The sequence below is a fragment of the Aegilops tauschii genome, chromosome 7, assembly GCF_002575655.3.
Source record: "Aegilops tauschii subsp. strangulata cultivar AL8/78 chromosome 7, Aet v6.0, whole genome shotgun sequence".
Taxonomy (NCBI): domain Eukaryota; kingdom Viridiplantae; phylum Streptophyta; class Magnoliopsida; order Poales; family Poaceae; genus Aegilops; species Aegilops tauschii.
Window position 1 is genome coordinate 127,116,764 of NC_053041.3, and position 22,156 is coordinate 127,138,919.

The window sequence follows — 22,156 nt, forward strand, 5'->3', positions numbered from 1 at the left end:
AAGAGTTTCACAAGAAGTGTGAAGAAGCAAAAGGTTCAAGAGAGCGCATGAAGTACTTTGCACAGAAATGTGTTTAGGCACACAATGAGGTTGAGAAGCGTAAGGCTCTTGGGCATCCTGGCATCGACCCCAAGATGGCTGCCAAACAAAAGAAGAAGTCTGTTGTGACACAAACTGAAGCACCAAGGCAGGAAGAACCTCGCATTGTCTTCCCTGCCAGCATGACAGGCTCGAAGCCTAAGGCCGCCTCAGCAGCTTCAGAGCTAAAGAAGACAAGGGCAGCTGAAGCCGAAGCCAAGAAACGCAAGCACAAGAATGCTTCTGATGATGCACCATCGAAAAGACAAAGTCTTCAAAGAAAGAGCGTGCTGCGGCCACTCAACCCCTCAATGTTGAACCCATCCCTGTTGCCCTTCCAGCTTCAACCAATCAAGAGTGTCGTCTTGTGATCCATGAGCCTGCTTCCATAGAGGCTCATGAAGATGAAGAAGTTCCAGCTGTTAACCCCATCACAGCTGAAGACATTGGTCATGAAGACAATGTAGAAGATGATGAAGCCCTTCCTCAACTTGAACACCAAATGGTATCATCACCTGTTCTTACGAACAGCGAACTCATTAGCATTGGTCATCCATTGACGCCAATCACTCAGGATGATTCATGGGCCGATCGCCCTCAACAAGACACCCCCATTCATGAGGAGACACCCAGAACACCCCCACCTCAAGTCACCACTCCAGTGCTTGAGGACGACAACTACATGGTGCAGACCACTCCATCACCACAGGCGTCGCCAGCTTTCCGCAGGCTTCGCAAAGGCCCTAGGCCACAGGTCACCATGTCGAGCATTCTGGAAAGGGAAGCGCAACAAAGCTCAGCAACATGTCAAGTGTTTCCTGACGCCACCCCTACTGCGAATGTCTCTGAGTCTGAAGCTAAAGCTGCTGAAGACATTCCGGCTGCATCAACCGATGAAGATCAAGAACCAAGAGAAGAAGAAAGACTTGCCACACCCCTTGCCACTGATGAAGTTATTCTCAAGGAGAATGTGACTATGCCTGACCCTCCTGTTATTGAAGAAACGGAGGTTGAACACACTAAGGCTGCCACAAACAACGCTATTGACGCCAATGACGTTGTCATGGTCGAAGACAATGTGGAGCCTGAAGCTAATGTGGTACCTGAAGCCACTGTGAATGCTGAAGCCACTGTTCCACCTCCAAGGCCTCACACCATTGAACAGGCCTTTGATCATGGACAGTTGGTCACTGTAAAATGGCCTATAATGGTCCCTCCCACTGCTCCTAGACCACAGTACGACTACCATGTTGAGCAGAGGCCACAAGTTCAGAAGCCAACACCCAGGCTGCCAAGGCTTCCAGGTGCTGCCACATCACCAGGATCGTTCAGCGTGAATAGCTTCAAGGCACACAATACTTTCATTGACAGTGCCAAGAATCCATACTCGAAGCCAAAGATCTCTTCCGATCGATTCTGGATCTATCAGCAGCGCAGCTATTACTCCTGCATTCTATACAATCAAGAGAGAATCTTTCCTCACATGCGTCTTGATTGTGAAGCTATTGCTGGGCTGAACTGTCTTGAAGAAGCACTGGACTGTTGGGGAACGTAGTAATTTCAAAAAAAATCCTACGCACACGCAAGATCATGGTGATGCATAACAACGAGAGGGGAGAGTGTTGTCCACGTACCCTCGTAGACCGTAAGCGGAAGCGTTATGAGAACGCGGTTGATGTAGTCGTACGTCTTCACGATCCGACCGATCCAAGTACCGAACGCACGGCATCTCCGAGTTCAGCACACGTTCAGCTCGATGACGTCCCACGAACTCCGATCCAGCAGAGCTTCATGGGAGAGTTCCGTCAGCACGATGGTGTGATGACGGTGATGATGTTGCTACCGACGCAGGGCTTCGCCTAAGCACCGCTACGATATGATCGAGGTGGATTATGGTGGAGGGGGGCACCGCACACAGCTTGGAACAATCAACTTCTGTGTTCTAGGGTGCCCCCCTCGCCATGTATATAAAGGAGGGAGGGGAGGCCGGCCGGCCTCTCTAGGCACGCCAAGGGGAGGAGGTATCCTCCTCCTAGTAGGAGTAGGATTTCTCCTTTCCTAGTCCTACTAGGAGGGGGAAGGAAGGAGAGGGGGAGGAGAAGGAAAGAGGGGGCGCAGCCCCTCCCCTAGTCCAATTCGGACTAGGCCCATAGGGGCGCGCAGCCAGCCCTCATGGCTTCTCCTCTTTTTCCCCTAAAGCCCACTAAGGCCCATATGTACTCCCGTATTCCCGTAACTCCCCCGGTACTCCGAAAAGTACCCGGATCACTCGAAACCTTTCCGATGTCCGAATATAGTCGTCCAATATATCGATCTGTACGTCTCGACCATTTCGAGACTCCTCGTCATGTCCCCGATCTCATCCGGGACTCCGAACTACCTTCTGTAGGAGATATGCCCTAGAGGCAATAATAAATGATATTATTTATCTCCGAGTTCATAATTATGTTTATGTTCCATGCTATAACTGCTATGGTTCTCAAGTCTGCAATAATCACGAGGCTCGGAGGAAGACTCATATGCACGTGTGGAATAATAAACGGTAAAATGTATTCCTAGTCTGGCCTCTAAGACTAGCTCAAGTGTTGCATGATGGTTATGTTTTCCTGATCATGGGCATGTCTATGTCAGCAACCTTGAGGGCATAATATTAAGAGAACATTTGTGTTGAATCGACCCGGCATGATGTTATGCTATGAGATTCATTCGTCACAAGTTTATTGGTACATAACACAGAGATGGTTAACGTTTGCATGATTCCTTAGACCATGAGAGTATCGAGTTTCTTCATGCTTGCTTCATGAACTTTGGGGTTTGTTAAACGTCATCCGTAAATGGGTGGCTATTACGGTGGCTTACGGGTTCATGGAAAAGTGTGTCAAGTAACTTGATAGCTCAAGATTGGGATTTGCTCCTCCGACGATGGAGAGATATCTCTGGGCCCTCTCGGTGTTACGGTATCCATCATCGTCTGGCCAGACACTTTGTGATTTGATCACGGGGATGCCGGAACACGATAACGAGAAAAGAGAACAATACCGGTAACGAGGTAACTAGCATAGTGGACAAGTTGTTGATCCACGGGAATGCCAACATGTCTCTCCTCGGGTATTTGTAACATATCGCGAAGCAACAGGAATAGCACACGGCAACTGGAGGTTCACTCGAATATTTATTCGTGTGGGTATAGGGGTCAATATGGGTGTCCACGGCTCCGATGTTGATCATTGATCGGAAGGGGTTCCGGGTCATGTCTATACTTCACCGAACCTATAGGGTCACACGCTTAAGGGTCATCTATCTACTGAATACTAGACAGGGAGTCTGAGAGAAAATCACCGAAAAAGTTTCGGACAGCGGAATCGTACCGCAGAGAGAGGTCATCGGATAAGTTTCGATGATACCGAAAAGTTGTTTCGGGATACACCATTAAGTCAAATTGGTTTCGGCACATGCCTGATAATTCTTGGAGGATGCCAGAATCATTCTGGAAGCTTTTTGGAATTTTCTGAGATAAAAACCGGAAATGTTCCGGAGCTGCCGGAGCCACTTCAGATGCGTTTCGCAGATGAAAATCACTAAAACCGGAATTGTTTCGAAACGCGTTGAAAATCATTTTAGTGGGTACTGGAAATGTTCTTAGCCCACATAAATATTTTCAGTTCGATCAGACGCTGAAAAATGTCGTCGTGAATAGTGAAAATCAGCTTTATGGTTACTTTATGGAAAGCCACCTTTTGGGGCTTTGCTCCAAAAGATCTTGGGGATGACATGGATGGATAGGAGCCATTTTTTGGGCCCCTCATGGGGGTGTGGCCGGCCACATGGGGTATCCCCCCTTGGGGACCCTCTTGTTCCTTGGTTTCACTCCTAGGTCCTTGTGGAAGGACTTCATTCATGTGCATTTTGGGTTTTTTGTGAAACTATCCTACCCCCTCGGGATTTCCTATAAATAGAGGTGGAGGGGCAGCCCTCCACAATCATCCCTTGCTCTCATACACATGCCATGCATTATCTGGCTTCTTCTCTCCCTCCCACGAAAAGAGTTTCGTAGAGCCGTAAGGCTGTCTGGGTTCCGGCAGGAACTAGTTCTGGACGGCGAAGCCCTGCCGAATAGATGACACCGTATGTGTGCAACTCTGTAGAGAGATCGTAGTTTCGGTCTTAGTTTGTGAGTGCCTCCCGAAGGGCTGTCCGTGTGACCGTCCGAGTTTCGAAGGTCCTCCCGAAGGGCTGTCCGAGTGACCGTTCGAGTTTCGAAGGTCCTCCCGAAGGGCTGTCCGCGACACCGTCCAGGGGGCTGTTCGACCGCCTCCTGGAGGGCTGTCTGAGGAGCAGATGAGGGTATACATCCTCGCGGTTGGGAGGTTGTAAATCCTAGCTGCGGGGATCTGCACCGCCGATCGTCATCGACTCTACTTCCCGCTGCGCTACGAGTCGGTAACGAAAATGATCAAACCATGTATGCAGTCTCCATAGTGGTCCTGGGCTGGTGCGTAGGTCGGAAAATTTTTGTTTTCTGCTGCGTTCCCCTACACCTTCGGTATATCAAAACACATAAACTCATAATATCGATCGTCACCGAACGTTAAGCGTGCGGACCCTACGGGTTCGAGAATTATGTAGACATGACTGAGACATGTTTCCGGTCAATAACCAATAGCGGAACCTGGATGCTCATATTGGCTCCCACATATTCTACGAAGATCTTTATCGGTCAAACCGTATAACAACATACGTTGTTCCCTTTGTCATCGGTATGTTACTTGCCCGAGATTCGATCGTCGGTATCTCAATACCTAGTTCAATCTCGTTACTGGCAAGTCTCTTTACTCGTTCCGTAATACATCATCCCGCAACTAACTCATTAGTTGCATTGCTTGCAAGGCTTTATAGTGATGTGTATTACCGAGAGGGCCCAGAGATACCTCTCCAGCAATCGAAGTGACAAATCCTAATCTCAATTTATGCCAACTCAACAAGTACCATTGGAGACACCTGTACATCACCTTTATAATCACCCAGTTATGTTGTGACGTTTGGTAGCACACAAAGTGTTCCTCCGGTATTCGGGAGTTGCATAATCTCATAGTCATAGGAACATGTATAAGTCATGAAGAAAGCAATAGAAATATACTAAATGATCAAGTGCTAAGCTAACGGAATGGGTCAAGTCAATCACATCATTCTCTAATGATGTGATCCCGTTAATCAAATGACAACTCATGTCTATGGCTTGGAAACTTAACCATCTTTGATTTAACGAGCTAGTCAAGTAGAGGCATACTAGTGACACTCTGTTTGTCTATGTATTCACACATGTACTAAGTTTCCGGTTAATACAATTCTAGCATGAATAATAAACATTTATCATGATGTAAGGAAATAAATAATAACTTTATTATTGCCTCTAGGGCATATTTCCTTCAGTCTTCCACTTGCACTAGAGTCAATAATCTAGTTCACATCGCCATGTGATTTAACACCAATAATTCACATCATTATGTGATTAACATACATAGTTCACATCGTTATGTGACCAACACTCAAAGGGTTTACTAGAGTCAATAATCTAGTTCACATCATTAATGTGATTAACACTCAAGAGTAATAAGGTGTGATCATGTTTTGCTTGTGAGAGAAGTTTAGTCAACGGGTCTGCCACATTCAGAGCCGTATGTATTTTGCAAATATTCTATGTCTACAATGCTCTGCATGGAGCTACTCTAGCTAATTGCTCCCACTTTCAATATGCATCCAGATTGAGACTTAGAGTCATCTGGATCAGTGTCAAAACTTGCATCGACGTAACCCTTTATGACGAAATTTTTGTCACCTCCATAATCGAGAAACATATCCTTATCCCACTAAGGATAATTTTGACCGCTGTCTAGTGATCTACTCCTAGATCACTATTGTACTCCCTTGCCAAAATCAGTGTAGGGTATACAATAGATCTGGTACACAGCATGGCATACTTTATAGAACCTATGGCTGAGGCATAGGGTAATAATTTTCATTCTCTTTCTATCTTCTGCCGTGGTCGGGCTTTGAGTATTACTCAATTTCACACCTTGCCACACAGGCAAGAACTCTTTCTTTGATTGTTCCATTTTGAACTAGTTCAAAATCTTGTCAAGGTATGTACTCATTGAGAAAACTTATCAAGTGTCTTGATCTATCTCTATTGATCTTGATGCTCAATATGTAAGCAGCTTCACCGAGGTCTTTCTTTGAAAAACTCCTTTCAAATACTCCTTTATGCTTTCCAGAAAATTCTACATTATTTTCGATCAACAATATGTCATTCACATATACTTATCAGAAATGTTGTAGTGCTCCCACTCACTTTCTTGTAAATACAGGCTTCACCATAAGTCTGTATAAAACTATATGCTTTGATCAACTTATCAAAGCATATATTCCAACTCCGAGATGCTTGCACCAATCCATAGATGGATCGCTGGAGCTTGCACATTTTGTTAGCACCTTTAGGATCGAAAAAACCTTCTAGTTGCATCATATACAACTCTTCTTGAAGAAATCCATTAAGGAATGTAGTTTTGACATCCATTTGCCAGATTTCATAAAATGTGGCAATTTGCTAACATGATTCGGACAGACTTAAGCATCGCTACGAGTGAGAAAATCTCATCGTAGTCAACACCTTGAACTTTGTAAAAACCTTTTTCAACAAGTCTAGCTTTGTAGATAGTAACACTACTATCAGCGTCCGTCTTCCTCTTGAAGATCCATTTATTCTCAATGGCTTGCCGATCATCGGGCAAGTCAACCAAAGTCCATACTTTGTTCTCATACATGGATCCCATCTCAGATTTCATGGCCTTAAACCATTTTGCGGAATCTGGGCTCATCATCGCTTCCTCATAGTTCGTAGGTTCGTCATGGTCAAGTAACATGACCTCCAGAACAGGATTACCGTACCACTCTGCTGCGGACTGTACTCTGGTTGACCTACGAGGTTCGGTAGTAACTTGATCTGAAGTTTCATGACCATCATCATAAATGTTCCTCACCAATTGGTGTAGGCATCACTGGAACTGATTTCTGTGACGAACTATTTTCCAATTCGGGAGAAGGTACAATTACCTCATCAAGTTCTACTTTCCTCCCACTCACTTCTTTCGAGAGAAACTCCTTCTCTAGAAAGGATCCATTATTTGCAACAAATATTTTTCCTTCGGATCTGTGATTAGAAGGTGTACCCAACAGTCTCCTTTGGGTATCCTATGAACACGCATTTCTCCGATTTGGGTTCGAGCTTATCTGGTTGAAACTTTTTCACCTAAGCATCGCAACTCCAAACTTTAAGAAATGACAGCTTAGGTTTATTGCTAAACCATAGTTCATACGGTGTCGTCTCAACGGATTTAGATGGTGCCCTATTTAACGTGAATGCAGCTGTCTCTAATGCATAATCCCAAAACGATAGTGGTAAATCGGTAAGAGACATCATAGATCGCACCATATCTAATAGAGTACAGTTATGACGTTTGGACACACCATTACACTGTGGTGTTCCAGGTGGCCTGAGTAGTGAAACTATTTCACATTGTTTTACCTGAAGGCCAAACTCGTAACTCAAATATTTTACCTCTGCGGTCATATCGTAGAAACTTTTATTTTTCTTGTTACGATGATTCTCCACTTCACTCTGAAATTCTTTGAACTTTTCAAATGTTTCAGACTTTATGTTTCATCAAGTAGATATACCCATATCTTCTCAAATCATCTGTGAAGGTCAGAAAATAACGATACCTGTCGCAAGCCTCAACACTCATCGGACCGCATACATCAGTATGTATTATTTCCAATAAGTCAGTTGCTCGCTCCATTGTTCCGTAGAACGGAGTCTTAGTCATCTTGCCCATGAGGTATGGTTCGCAAGCATCAAGTGATTCATAATCAAGTGATTCCAAAATCACATCAGCATGGAGTTTCTTCATGCGCTTTACACTAATATGACCTAAACGACAGTGCCACAAATAAGTTGCACTATCATTATTAACTTTGCATCTTTTTGGCTTCAATATTATGAATATGTGTATCACTACGATCGAGATCCAACAAACCATTTTCATTGGGTGTATGACCATAGAAGGTTTTATTCATGTAAACAGAACAACAATTATTCTCTAACTTTAAATGAATAACCGTATTGCAAGAAACATGATCAAATCATATTCATGCTTAACGCAAACACCAAATAACATTTATTTAGGTTCAACACTAATCCTGAAAGTATAGGGAGTGTGCGATGATGATCTTATCAATCTTTGGAACCACTTCCAACACACATCGTCACTTCACCCTTAACTAGTCTCTGTTCATTCTGCAACTCCTGTTTCGAGTTACTAATCTTAGCAACTGAACTAGTATCAAATACTGAGGGGTTGCTATAAACACTAGTAAAGTACACATCAATAACATGTATATCGAATATACCTTTGTTCACTTTGCCATCCTTCTTATCCGCCAAATACTTGGGGCAGTTCCGCTTCCAGTGGCCAGTCCCTTTGCAGTAGAAGCACTCAGTTTCAGGCTTAGGTCCAGACTTGGGCTTTTTCATTTGAGCAGCAACTTTCTTGTCGTTCTTCTTGAAGTTCCCCTTTCTTCCCTTTGCCCCTTTACTTGAAACCAGTGGTCTTGTTAACCATCAACACTTGATGCTCTTTCTTGATTTCTACCTTCGTCGATTTCAGCATCGCGAAGAGCTCGGGAATTATCCCTTGCATATTATAGTTCATCACGAAGTTCTAGTAACTTAAAGATAGTGACTAGAGAACTTTGTCAATTTCTATCTTATCTGGAAGATTAACTCCCACTTGATTCAAGCAATTGTAGTACCCAGACAATCTAAGCACATGCTCATTGGTTGAGCTATTCTCCTCCATCTTGTAGGCAAAGTACTGTCAGAGGTCTCATATCTCTCGACACGGGCATGAGTATGAAATACCAATTTCAACTCTCGGAACATCTTATATGCTTCTTGGCGTTCAAAACATTTTTGAAGTCCCGGTTCTAAGCCGTAAAGCATGGTGCACTAAACTATCAAGTAGTCATCATATCGAGCTTGCCAAACGTTCATACCGTTTGCATTTGCTCCTGCAATTGGTCTATCACCTAGCGGTGCATCAAGGACATAATTCTTCTGTGCAACAATGAGGATAATCCTCAGATCACAGATCCAATCCGCATCATTGCTACTAACATCTTTTAACTTAGTTTTCTCTAGGAACATATCAAAAATAAAACAGGGGAGCTAAACGCGAGCTATTGATCTACAACATAGATATGCTAATACTACCAGGACTAAGTTCATGATAAATTAAAGTTCAATTAATCATATTACTTCAGAACTCCCACTTAGATAGACATCCCTCTAATCATCTAAGTGATCACGTGATCCATATCAACTAAACCATGTCTGATCATCACGTGAGATGGAGTAGTTTTCAATGGTGAACATCACTATGTTGATCATATCTTCTATATGATTCACGCTCGACCTTTTGGTCTCAGTGTTCCGAGGCCATATCTGCATATGCTAGGCTCGTCAAGTTTAACCCGAGTATTCTGCGTGTGCAAAACTGGCTTGCACCCGTTGTATGTGAACGTAGAGCTTATCACACCCGATCATCACGTGGTGTCTCAGCACGAAGAACTGTCGCAACGGTGCATACTCAGGGAGAACACTTGTACCTTGAAATTTAGTCAGAGATCATCTTATAATGCTACCGTCAGTCTAAGCAAAATAAGATGCATAAAAGATAAACATCACATGCAATCAATATAAGTGATATGATATGGCCATCATCATCTTGTGCCTTTGATCTCCATCTCCAAAGCACCGTCATGATCACCATCGTCACAGGCGCGACACCTTGATCTCCATTGTAGCATCGTTGTCGTCTCGCCAACTATAGCTTCTAAGACTATCGCTACCGCTTAGTGATAAAGTAAAGCAATTACATGGCGATTGCATTTCATACAATAAAGCGACAACCATATGGCTCCTGCCAGTTGCCGATAACTCTGTTACAAAACATGATCATCTCATACAATAAAATTTAGCATCATGTCTTGACCATATCACATCACAACATGCCCTGCAAAAACAAGTTAGACGTCCTCTACTTTGTTGTTGCAAGTTTTACGTGGCTGCTACGGGCTAAGCAAGAACCGTTCTAACCTACGCATCAAAACCACAACGATATTTCGTCAAGTTAGTGATGTTTTAACCTTCACAAGGACCGGGCGTAGCCACACTCGATTCAACTAAAGTTGGAGAAACTGACACCCGCCAGCCACCTGTGTGCGAAGCACGTCGGTAGAACCAGTCTCGCGTAAGCGTACGCGTAATGTCGGTTCGGGCCGCTTCATCCAACAATACCGCCGAATCAAAGTATGACATGCTGGTAAGCAGTATGATTAGTATCGCCCACAACTCACTTGTGTTCTACTCGTGCATCTACGCATAAACTTGGCTCGGATACCACTGTTGGGGAACGTAGTAATTTCAAAAAAATTCCTACTCACACGCAAGATCATGGTGATGCATAGCAACGAGAGGGGAGAGTGTTGTCCACGTACCCTCGTAGACCGTAAGCAGAAGCGTTATGAGAACGCGGTTGATGTAGTCATACGTCTTCACGATCCGACCGATCGAAGTACCGAACACACGGCACCTCCGAGTTCAGCACACGTTCAGCTCGATGACGTCCCACGAACTCCGATCCAGCAGAGCTTCACGGGAGAGTTCCGTCAGCACGACGGTGTGATGACGGTGATGATGTTGCTATCAACGCAGGGCTTCGCCTAAGCACCGCTACGATATGATCGAGGTGGATTATAGTGGAGGAGGGCACCGCACACGGCTTGGAACAATCAACTTCTGTGTTCTAGGGTGCCCCCTCCCCATGTATATAAAGGAGGGAGGGGAGGTCGGCCGGCCTCTCTAGGCGCGCCAAGGGGAGGAGGAATCCTCCTCCTAGTAGGAGTAGGATTCCTCCTTTCCTAGTCCTACTAGGAGGGGGAAGGAAGGAGAGGGGGAGGAGAAGGAAAGAGGGGGCGCAGCCCCTCCCCTAGTCCAATTCGGACTAGGCCCCTGGGGGCGCGCGGCCAGCCCTCGTGGCTTCTCCTCTTTTTCCCCTAAAGCCCACTAAGGCCCATATGTACTCCCGTATTCCCGTAACTCCCCCGGTACTCCGAAAAATACCCAGATCACTCAGAACCTTTCCGATGTCCGAATATAGTCGTCCAATATATCGTTTTACGTCTCAACCATTTCGAGACTCCTCGTCATGTCCCCGATCTCATCCGGGACTCCGAACTACCTTCGGTACATCAAAACACATAAACTCATAATACCGATCGTCACCGAACGTTAAGCGTGCGGACCCTACGGGTTCGAGAACTATGTAGACATGACCGAGACATGTTTCCGGTCAATAACCAATAGCGGAACCTGGATGCTCATATTGGCTCCCACATATTCTACGAAGATCTTTATCGGTCAAACCGTATAACAACATAAGTTGTTCCCTTTGTCATCGATATGTTACTTGCCCGAGATTCGATCGCCGGTATCTCAATACCTAGTTCAATCTCGTTACCGGCAAGTCTCTTTACTCGTTCCGTAATACATCATCCCGCAACTAACTCATTAGTTGCATTGCTTGCAAGGATTTATAGTGATGTGTATTACCGAGAGGGCCCAGAGATACCTCTCCGACAGTCGGAGTTATAAATCCTAATCTCGATCTATGCCAACTCAACAAGTACCTTCGGAGACACCTGTAGAGCACCTTTATAATCACCCAGTTACGTTGTGACGTTTGGTAGAACACAAAGTGTTCCTCCGGTATTCGGGAGTTGCATAATCTCGTAGTCATAGGAACATGTATAAGTCATGAAGAAAGCAATAGCAATATACTAAACGATCAAGTGCTAAGCTAACGGAATGGGACAAGTCAATCACATCATTCTCTAATGATGTGATCCCGTTAATCAAATGACAACTCATGTCTATGGCTAGGAAACTTAACCATCTTTGATTTAATGTGCTAGTCAAGTAGAGGCATACTAGTGACACTCTGTTTGTCTATGTATTCACACATGTACTAAGTTTTCGGTTAATACAATTCTAGCATGAATAATAAACATTTATCATGATGTAAGGAAATAAATAATAACTTTATTATTGCCTCTAGGGCATATTTCCTTCATGGACTGCTTTAGAGATACTGGCCTTCTGTAGTTTGTAACTGATAAAGAGCACTGGAATGCAGAGCTTCTGCTGCAGTTCTATGCCACACTTCACATTCGTGTCTACAACATGGATCCGAAGACATGGATCCTTGAGTGGATGATAGGTGACATGCACCATTAAGCCAAAGCTCAAGATATCATTGAGCTTACTCCCCTGCCCACTCCAGGTGAATTGTATGAGCCTGGTTGTCAACTTCACAATAATGAACTGCAGAGTATCTTTCAGAGGCCTGAACCCAATATGGGTCAGATGCTCAGTATGATGAAGCCATTGCCTCCAGATGCTGACTATCCCAAGGAATTCTTCGTCAAAGACCTTGAGTACCTGCCCCACACAGTTTATCATATTCTGAGGTGTACTCTATGGCCAGTCAAGGGATATTCATCTGAAGCCAAACTTGAAGGAACCATGAAGACTTTGGTATTCTATATTGTCAATGGCATCAGATTCAATTCCCAGGATTTCTTCATTAGACAGTTAGTTGCTTCTGGAATTGATCTGTTTGGCCTGAAGTTCTATGCTCCCTGGGTGATGCGCCTGATTAAGCTTCGTTCCACTGTTGATTATCAGCCCTCAGCGCACAATCACATTGTTTTTCTGCCTGAGGTTGATCTGTCCGTTGAAGCCATCTACCCTGATCCTACCAAGGAGCCTCTATATCTTCATAACGTTGATCGTCAAAGCTCACGCAACCAATAGAAGGAATACATGTTCCAAATGCTGCAACTACCGCTTATCCACTGGCTGGCAATATGCGTGAGCCACATCGTGCCAACACTCAAGCCACGGCTAGTACAATCGCCCAAAGGCCTCGGAAGCGTTCTCGTGTACTCAATGACCGAGAGCTTCTTGTGGCCTTACATCAGAAGCAGGACAAGCACCATGACTGGCTAAAGCGTCAGATGTAGAGTATCTTGGTGGACGTCAATCACATCAGAAACTTGGCCACCAAGAACTCGTTCGTTGCCCATGAAGCCTGTCGGCGGTCTTAGAAGAGTCTCACACTACTATGCCTAAAGAAGATCTTCGCGAAGATGGCTTCTCTGAGGGCTTCAAATATGATTCCAGACCTCCACGCAATGCAAGCTGGCGCCGCACTCCATCCATTGAAGATTCTGAGCGTTCATCTTCGGTTGCAACTGTTGTTTCTCGAGTCGTCGATGAAGAAGACGACGCCACTTCACCAACCATGGTAGCACTGCATCTCGACACTGCACCAGGCCCTTCTGCACCACCGAACTCCAGCGTCGACCCTGCACCTTCATCTACTCCTGATGGGAACGAGTAGATGCTCTATGTCTTCAAACCTTTTTGGTCATTACTGACAAAAGGGGAAGAAGCATATGAGTTGATAGTCTTCAAGTGGGTCCTTATGGGTGGTTGCACTATTTTTTTGCCAAGTGTTTACAACTCTCGTCTTTTGATACATTTGGTTCTTTGGGTTGTAACACTTAAACTCGATGGTCGTCTGCTACTTTTTCTGCTACTCTGTGATGCGATGATAAATCCCGCATGAAGTCATTCCGCAGACGTCCATTTTTCATTATGCATGTCATTATATTCATTATATCTTATATGCATGATGAATTGTCTTCATAAGTTGAAAAGGATAAAACCTGCCATGTGCATTTGCATTCAAAAGCAAACTACTTATATGCACATCTTCAGGGGGAGCCTTTTGCTGCTTATGAAGACAATGCCTTAATCCTTAAACTTTCACATACTTTTATCCCCGTTGAAAACTTCAACCAGTTTGTCATCAATCACCAAAAAGGGGGAGATTGTAAGTGCATCTAGTGCCACCCCTAGTTGGTTTTGGAGTATTGACGACAAACTTGGTTGAGGGACTAATGTGTTTGTGAGAATTGCAGGATAACACACGTAGTAGTCCCTCATTGATTCGGTTTACCTACCAGAGATGACCCCCAAAAATGTGTGAAGACATTGAAGACAATGTTGGTATGTGAAGATATTCACAACAAAGATTATGACTTGAGAAGACATTCCGTGAAGACTATGGAGTGCGAAGACATAGTTGTTTCGTAGTTTCCTTTTCTTCCTTGTTGAGTCATAGGAACCACCGTACTGTTAAGTGGGGTCCAAGTGAACAAAGTCAGAGTGACTGATGTGATGCTCAACCAAATCCTATGTCTTCGAGCGAAGAAAATGAGAGCAAATCTTATCCAGAGTTGGATGAGTCAGCTTTACTTGTAGCCCAAGTCAAGCTGTCGCGTGTGTTTGAAATCTGACCGTTGGACACGTGTCAGTTCCTTAGTGACCCAGGGTCATTTTGGACAAATCAGGCCGGGTTGCCTCCTGGATATAAATAGCCCACCCCCTACACCATAAATTGGTGGCTGCTCAGAGTTAGTGCATGGCTTTTGTCGTTTGAGAGCAACCCACCTCCGAAGCATTTGAGAGAGAGATCCTTGCGAGGACAAAGCCCAAAACACCCAGAGCCAAAGAGTGTTAGGCATCACTGAAGTCTTTCTGTCTGCGTGATCTGAAGACTTGTTACACTTGAAGACTGTGAATCCTCCAGCCAGTTAGGCGTCGCGTTCTGAGCATCCAAGAGTCATTGTGGATTGCCGGTGAACAAAGTCTGTGAAGGTTTGGAAGTCTACCTTGAAGACTTACCAGAGTGATTGGGCGAGGACTAAGTGTCCTTGGCTCAAGGGGAATAAGGTGAAGACGCGGTCTTCTGAGTTGAATCTCAGCCTTCCTAACCAGACGTACAGTTGTCACAGCAACTGGAACTGGTCCAACAAATCCTTGTCCTCACCAAGCAACTGGTTCTATCCTTTTCTTCTCTTTACATACAGTTTGTCTTCGTGAAGTCAATGCATGCCTGTCTGATCTGATTGTCTTCACCGAGTGGAAACTGTTGTTGTTTGGCTTCATACTATCTTCCATCCTAATCCATACTACCTAGCTGCTAATAGTCTTCGTGCTTTCACTTCATTGGTTACTTGACTATGGCATGTCTAGTGTAGTCTACCTTCCGCTGCATATCAATAGGTTTATTTCTACTGTTTGTCTTCAAAGCCCCCGTGTTTTGAATACTTTCATAAAAATCGCCTATTCACCCCCCCTCTAGTCGATAACTAGCACTTTCACCTGCGTGATCGATTCCCCCTCCGGCAGGATGCCGGAAAAGGCCCCAAGATGGGATCTCATGGGTACAGAAGGTTGCGGCGGTGGAAAAGTGGTTTCGTGGCTCTCCTGGATGTTTTTGGGGTATAAGAGTATATAACTATATATAGGAGGAAGAATTAGGTCAGGAGACCCTCGAGGGGCCCACAAAGTCGTGGGGGCGCGCCCCACCCCCCTGGGCGCGCCCTCCACCCTTGTGGCCGCCTCGAGGCTCCTCTGACTTGCACTCCAAGTCTCCTGAGTGTCTTCTGGTCCAAGAAAAATCATGACGAAAGTTTTATTCCGTTTGGTATTCCTTCTCTGTGAAACTCTAAAACAAGGAAAACACATAAACTGGCACTGGGCTCTAGGTTAATAGGTTAGTCCCAAAAATCATATAAAATAGCATATTAATGCATATAGAACATCCAAAACAAATAATATAATAGCATGGAACAATCAAAAATTATAGATACGTTGGAGACGTATCACTATCCACGGGTGTAGATGCTCTTACCTTCTTGACGGTGAGCTCGTCGCCTGGACCCGGTCACACGAGACGTCAGTTCAGTTCTGGCCCCATTTGGCAGTTCTTTATCTCGGTTCAAGCTCAACCCCAAGAAAATTTGGCCCTCTGTGCATGCTAGATAGAGCATCTAGGGCTCCTCCCCCTATACATCCACCGGTCATGATCTAACAGGACCTCAATATACGTTTGAATCGTCACCCCATATTCATATCTTGGACGAATATGCGAAGGTTGTGTTAGAGATATGACACACAATAAGAATGAAGTGAATGAAATAAATTACACGGGGCACAAGATTTTAATGTGGAAAATACCTCCAACACGAAGGGGGGAAATCATGGACGCCACCCAGCTAAACTTCACTATATTGAGAGAGGCTACAAACAACGGGGATTTATAACGCTGATCATATCCCGTGCGACGGCTTAAAAAGAGATGACCTAGGTGAATACTGATCCTGGCGAGGGGCTTCCACTCAGCTCCTCAGAAGTTAGCATTTATACTTTATATATATGAATTTGGATCATAACATAACAAACGAACGCTCTCGAGGCACATCCGCCATGTCGGATTCGACAGATAGGACCCACCACGAATTCCACCAAATCCCCCCGACCTTGTTGGACCATCCCTTTTCCTCTCCTCTCTTCTCTCTCATCCGCCCCGACCCTTGGAGCCGCCGCCACCGCTGGAAAAGTCCTCCGTGCCAACTCACCGCCCCGGGCGCTGTTGCGGTATGTTCGGCTATTCTCAACTACACCTTGCCCTTTATGTGTTTGACAATTTGTCTGAACAGTTTTTTTGTGATTTTTTTGTAGGCAAAATGATAGATACAGAGGGTTCATCGGATGAGGAGTATGGAAACGAGGAGCTCGATGAATTAATTCAGAAGTAGTTCTTCAATTCATCAGATTCGTACGAAGATGTCGAGAGGATGATGATCATGAGAATCCAGAAGGAGATGGACAAGGAGTTGGAGCCTATTCTCAAGTTCAAGGATCAGATCAAAGGGGTAGGAGTTTTGAACTGAGATAGGGTTGTTGGAGCATGGCTGCTCTACAAGGACTACTTTAAGCACGAACCAACATTCTTTGATACATGGTTTCGTCGACGCTTCCGTATGCGCAAACCCTTGGTCTTGCGCGTGGAGGAGGGAGTGGAGCCACATGATCCCTACTTCAGGCTCAACGTGGATTGTTGCGGACAACACTCGTTCTCTACTAACCAAAAATGCACGGTTGCTTTGAAATGCTTGCACTAGGTACCTCCGCTAATGTCGTTGGTGAGATGGTCCAGATGAGGGAGAGCACATGTCTAAAGACCGTTGTGAGATTTGCTCCCGCCGTGGAGCGGGTGTTTGGAGCAGAGTATCTGATAGAATCAAATGTGCAGGATAGAAAAAGGTTGATTGCTATTGGAGCGGCAAGATTTTTTCAGGTATGTTTGGTTCAGTTGATTGTATGCATTGGCAATGAAAAAACTATCCAAAGGTTCGTGCGCGATGTATTAAGGTCAAACCAAAGAGGCCACCATCATACTAGAAGCACTTACGTAAAAGGGACTTGTGGATCTGACATGCTTTCTTAGGCATGTCTAGTTCTCACAACGACATCAATGTGCATCAACGAACTTCGTAGCGGGAAGCGCTGTCGAGCAACCACACCGTCAACGGGCACCACTACAACATGGGGGTACTACCATGACGATTGTATATATCCTCAATGGGCAGCGTTTCTGAAGACCATATCCGATCACCATGGCAACAATGCAAGAAGCAGCTATGAAGGACCTTGCTGATGGTATTTAGGTTTGTCCGAGAGCTACTTTTGTCAATTCCCATAAACCCCTCCCTCTAAATACATTTCTATTTTATTTTAATTAAACAAAAAAGGTAATGGTTTAGGACTCGCCAGTCAGTGACACGCATGACGACCGCCGGCGTAGGCACGTGATAGCCACCGGCGAGGGGCGGTGCGGGCGGTGGCGCAAGGGTGGCGCCAAGCGGCGACACGTTAGCATGGTGGGCGTGGTGCTGGGAGGCTTTCCGACGAGGTTCCGACGAGGTTCCGACAAGGCGCGCAGTGAAATTCAGGTGGTTTCTAGCCCGACAAAAATCGTAAAAAAATACTGTATACGGGAATGTCATCTTTCCATGAACCTGTGGGAAGAAAGGGCCTAGTTTGAATGGTTTACCGGAACGGTTGGAAATGTTTTCTTTTCTCCAATTTGCCGGCAGCTTCTTTTTTACGGATGAAATAAACTGTTGGAGTTGCTCTAATCACACTGTACGAAGTCAACTCTCAACACTTCAACATCCACCCCTCCCCTCTCTCTCTCTCTCTCTCTCTCTCTCTCTCCACTCGCAGCATCGGGTCTTCAATCTCGCCACGCCCACTCCCTCCTCTCCAGGCCAGGGCCAACCAACAGGGTACACTTTCAACATCCACCAACCAGCTTCTCACCGTTCTATTCCAACTTTTCATTCCCACTTCACTCCAACAATCTTGTGCTCTCTTCTAAAAAGCTTCACTCCTGCAATTTCTGTCTCGGTTGCTCAGTATCGATTCACCGTCTCCTCCTTCCACGGCACAGCGCTTGCTTGTTTCAGCTCTCTTGCCATGCCACAGGCAGCACAGTACAAGATCGCGCTGTGCCAGCTGCCGGTCACCGCGGACAAGCACGGCAACATCGCCCGCGCGCGCGCCCGCATCGAGGCCGCCGCGGCCGCCGGCGCCGAGCTCGTCGTCCTGCCGGCAAGTCCCTCCTCCTCTGCTACTTTCTTGCCACGGAACTGAGATTCACCTCGAAGCAGCCAGGAACTGACGGAAGCTCACGAAGCTCGCTTCTCTGACGACGTTGCTCTGCTCCAGGAAATATGGAGCTGCCCCTACGCGATGCAGACCATGCGGAGCTACGCCGAGGACATCGACGGCGGCCGCTCGCCGTCGGTCTCGATGCTGTCGGAGGTGGCCGCTGCCAGGAAGATCACCATCGTCGGCGGATCCATACCCGAGATGGTTCCGGCTTCGGGGCAGCTGTTCAACACCTGCTGCGTGGTCGGGCCCGACGGGGAGATCAAGGCCAAGCACAGGAAGGTAAAGGAGCCAGGCTTATGCCGTCTTCTGCATCAAAACTTTCGCATGTCACCTGCAGTGACTCACTTCCAGGGAGATTTTCCAGCTGCATCTGTTTGGAATCGACATCCCCAGAGACATCACTTTCAGGGAATCCGATACCTTCACTGCTGGGCAAGAACCCACTGTGGTTGACACAGGTGTGCACACCGTTTGTGCTGAAAATTCTGGATCAAAATTACTGTATATTTTGGCTTTATAAAACTAGTTGCATCGCGCCTGTCAATAGAATGCACTTGAGCGTCATATTTCAGTGTGCACACACGTTTTTCTGAAGTTTATGCACAGTTTAATTTTCTCTTGTCATCTATTTGCATGATCATAACAAATCGTTGTAGTCTTATTACAGACGTTGGACGGATTGGTATTGGGATTTGTCATGATATCCGCTTCCCAGAACTTGCAATGCTGTATCGATCAAGAGGTATGCCTTACAAGTTCAGTCCTTGATGCCAATCGACGCAAGCGTCTGTCGTGTCCATTAAAAATCCAGTCCCTTCTCAAACATGCAGGTGCACACTTGATATGCTACCCTTCTGCGTTCAACATGAGCACCGGGCAGCTCCTCTGGGACCTTATGCAGAAGTCCAGGTTCAGTTATCTCTCTTCTCCAACTGTTCTGTCACTTTTTTCCGTCAGTCCTTTACCAGATACTAGTAGTTAGCTAATTCTCTCTTTTTTACCCCATGGATCTGCTAACTTCACTCGGTCAGGGCTGTCGACAATCAGGTGACCTTCAACTGATTACTATACTAAATGTAACCTGAAGTTGTTCCTCACTGTGCTGAAATCCATGTACTCTAAACTGTCTTGGTTTCAGCTGTTCGTGGCGACCTGCTCACCTGCACGAGACCCCAACTCACAGTCGGACTTCGTGGTCTGGGGCAACTCAAGCCTCATCGGACCAGTAAGACTACGCACACATCACTGAAGCAGAGTTCTGCTGACTGCTCCATTTTGATAATTTGGACTCCGGCCAAAGGTTGAAGCTAACCGTGTTGGCATCCACTTCTTTTGTCCTAGTTTGGCGAGGTTCTTGCGGCGGCAGGGCACGAGGACGCGACCGTCATCGGCGAGATTGACCTATCTTTGATTGAAGCTGTCAGGTATGAGACTCATCTTTTTGTAGTTGATTTTGTACTTGGGCTTGTGTTCTATTTGGGCTCAGGCGTCAGAGGAAAAATCTTTGCAGGGAGAGCCTCCCTCTGGAAACGCAGGGTAGAGGGGATCTGTACAGGCTGATCGATGTCCAGAGGGAACATTCGAGCTAGCTGCGTTGCTCGAGGAGATGGAAATGCAGTGCAGAGAGCTGAAGAAGGCCACGTCTGCATGTGTTGCTCACATGCTGGGTTCAGTAACAGAGGACGGGGTTTGCAAAATTGTGTAGTGGCATGCAGAGATTCGGGATGCCCCGATACTGTATTTGTTTTCTTCTTACAGTGAACTAGATGTGGATTACCTCCAGATGTTTCGTCACAGAGAGAAAGACGTGTGTATTTGAGTAGTTCGGATTCTGCTAAAATCCGATTACTAGGAGGTTTTTCCTCTTTTTTTTGAGAGAGACGGTTTTTCCTCTTTGAGACTTTGATATTTGTTGTATGGAAAAATCTTACACCAAAAACACAAGAACACCCCCCCCCCAACCCCCCGTGTCGTCTCTCCTAGGCGACTCGGGCGGGCACCCCGTCGGCCGCCGCCACAACCTCCCCGCCCGCCACCATCCCCCTGGCGCCGCCGGCAAAACGACGTCAGGCAAAGCCCGGCGACGGCCGGCGGCGGCGGGATCCATCCCACCCGCGCGTGCGAGCCCTGCTGCCTCGCCCTCTTCCGCGCAGGGCTCTGTCAGATCTGGGCTCGGTTTTCCATCTGGTCGCCGCCCCGCTGCCGGTTGTCGCCCCTCCCTTCAGATCCGGCCGGTGCGCCGCTGTCTGCGTGCTTTCGGCGCCCTTGGCCGGCTCTGGTGGCTGCCTCGGCGGATGCTCCACCCGCCGTCCCCTGCTGCGCCCCACCTCCCTGCTTCGCGTCCTTGTGCCGGCCTCCGCCGCCTCCTGCCTTCAACCGCTCGCCGCTACCACAGCCCGTCCTCGTGGCTGCCTTGGCGGAGTCCCATCCGCCGTTCATTGCTGTACCCCGCCCCTGCTCCGCGTCCTTGCATCGGGCCGTCGCCAACTACTGTTCTGCCGCCACGTCTCCCCGCCTCCACCGCCCCCCATCGTCGTCGTGCTTCTAGGCGTGCTCACCAACGAAGGTGGCGTCATGGCTCCTGCGACTTTGGAGCCCTCCACCTCCCAGTTCCCCCAGTGGGTTGTCGCTGTTCGTGGCTTTTCCCGCTGGGGGCGCCGCACCGGTTCCTCGCTGGTGCCCTCGGCGTCAAGGGTGCCTGCCGGCGTGGCTCCGCCGGTTGGATTCACCTGGATCTGGGGCCGTCCATTCCAGCGCTACCCGACGCTACTGGCGGCTGCTCTGTGACTTATCGCGTGGCGGATGTGACCATGGATGGGGAGAAATCCTTGGTCAGCCTCCTGCTGGCCGAGACAGCGGCGACGCGTCCCGTCGTTTTCCATCTTGATGGCATTGTCTTCATCCCCGGTCTTGTGATGTTTTGGGTGTGCTTTGTGGAGCTCTGTGCTTGGTGATGCCCTTCGACTACACCGGTGGCACACAGGTGCCGTGGCGCAGTCTCGGCCTGGCGTGACCGTTCGAATGTACCCCATGACACAGGTGGTGTCGCGGCGTTGTGTAGTCTTGGTTGCCCGGTGCCTTTCAATTGCGTCGATGGCACAGTGTCGTGGTTTAGTCTCGGATCGCCGCTGCAGTTCGAGCGCCCGTGGTGCCCCTTGTTGTGATGTTTTGGGTGTGCTCTGTGAAGTTCTATGCCGGGTGATGCCCTCCGACTACACCTGTGGCACACAGGTGCCGTGGCGTCGTCTCGGCCCGGCGTGACCGTTCGAATGTACCCCATGACACAGGTGGTGTCGCGGCATTGTGCAA

General features: G+C 46.9%; 1 protein-coding gene across 1 annotated transcript; it reads left to right on the plus strand.

Moving 5' to 3' along the window:
- Nucleotides 1-18,379: 18,379 nt before the first annotated feature.
- Nucleotides 18,380-20,745, plus strand: LOC109760624 (omega-amidase, chloroplastic). Its single transcript, XM_020319438.4, has 10 exons — nt 18,380-18,459; nt 18,590-18,784; nt 18,902-19,126; nt 19,212-19,305; nt 19,515-19,589; nt 19,678-19,756; nt 19,879-19,894; nt 19,986-20,072; nt 20,189-20,271; nt 20,358-20,745. The coding sequence occupies exons 2-10, from the start codon at nt 18,650-18,652 to the stop codon at nt 20,434-20,436; spliced, it is 873 nt and encodes a 290-aa protein (XP_020175027.1). The 5' UTR covers nt 18,380-18,459; nt 18,590-18,649; the 3' UTR covers nt 20,437-20,745.
- The last annotated feature ends 1,411 nt before the right edge of the window (nt 20,746-22,156 follow it).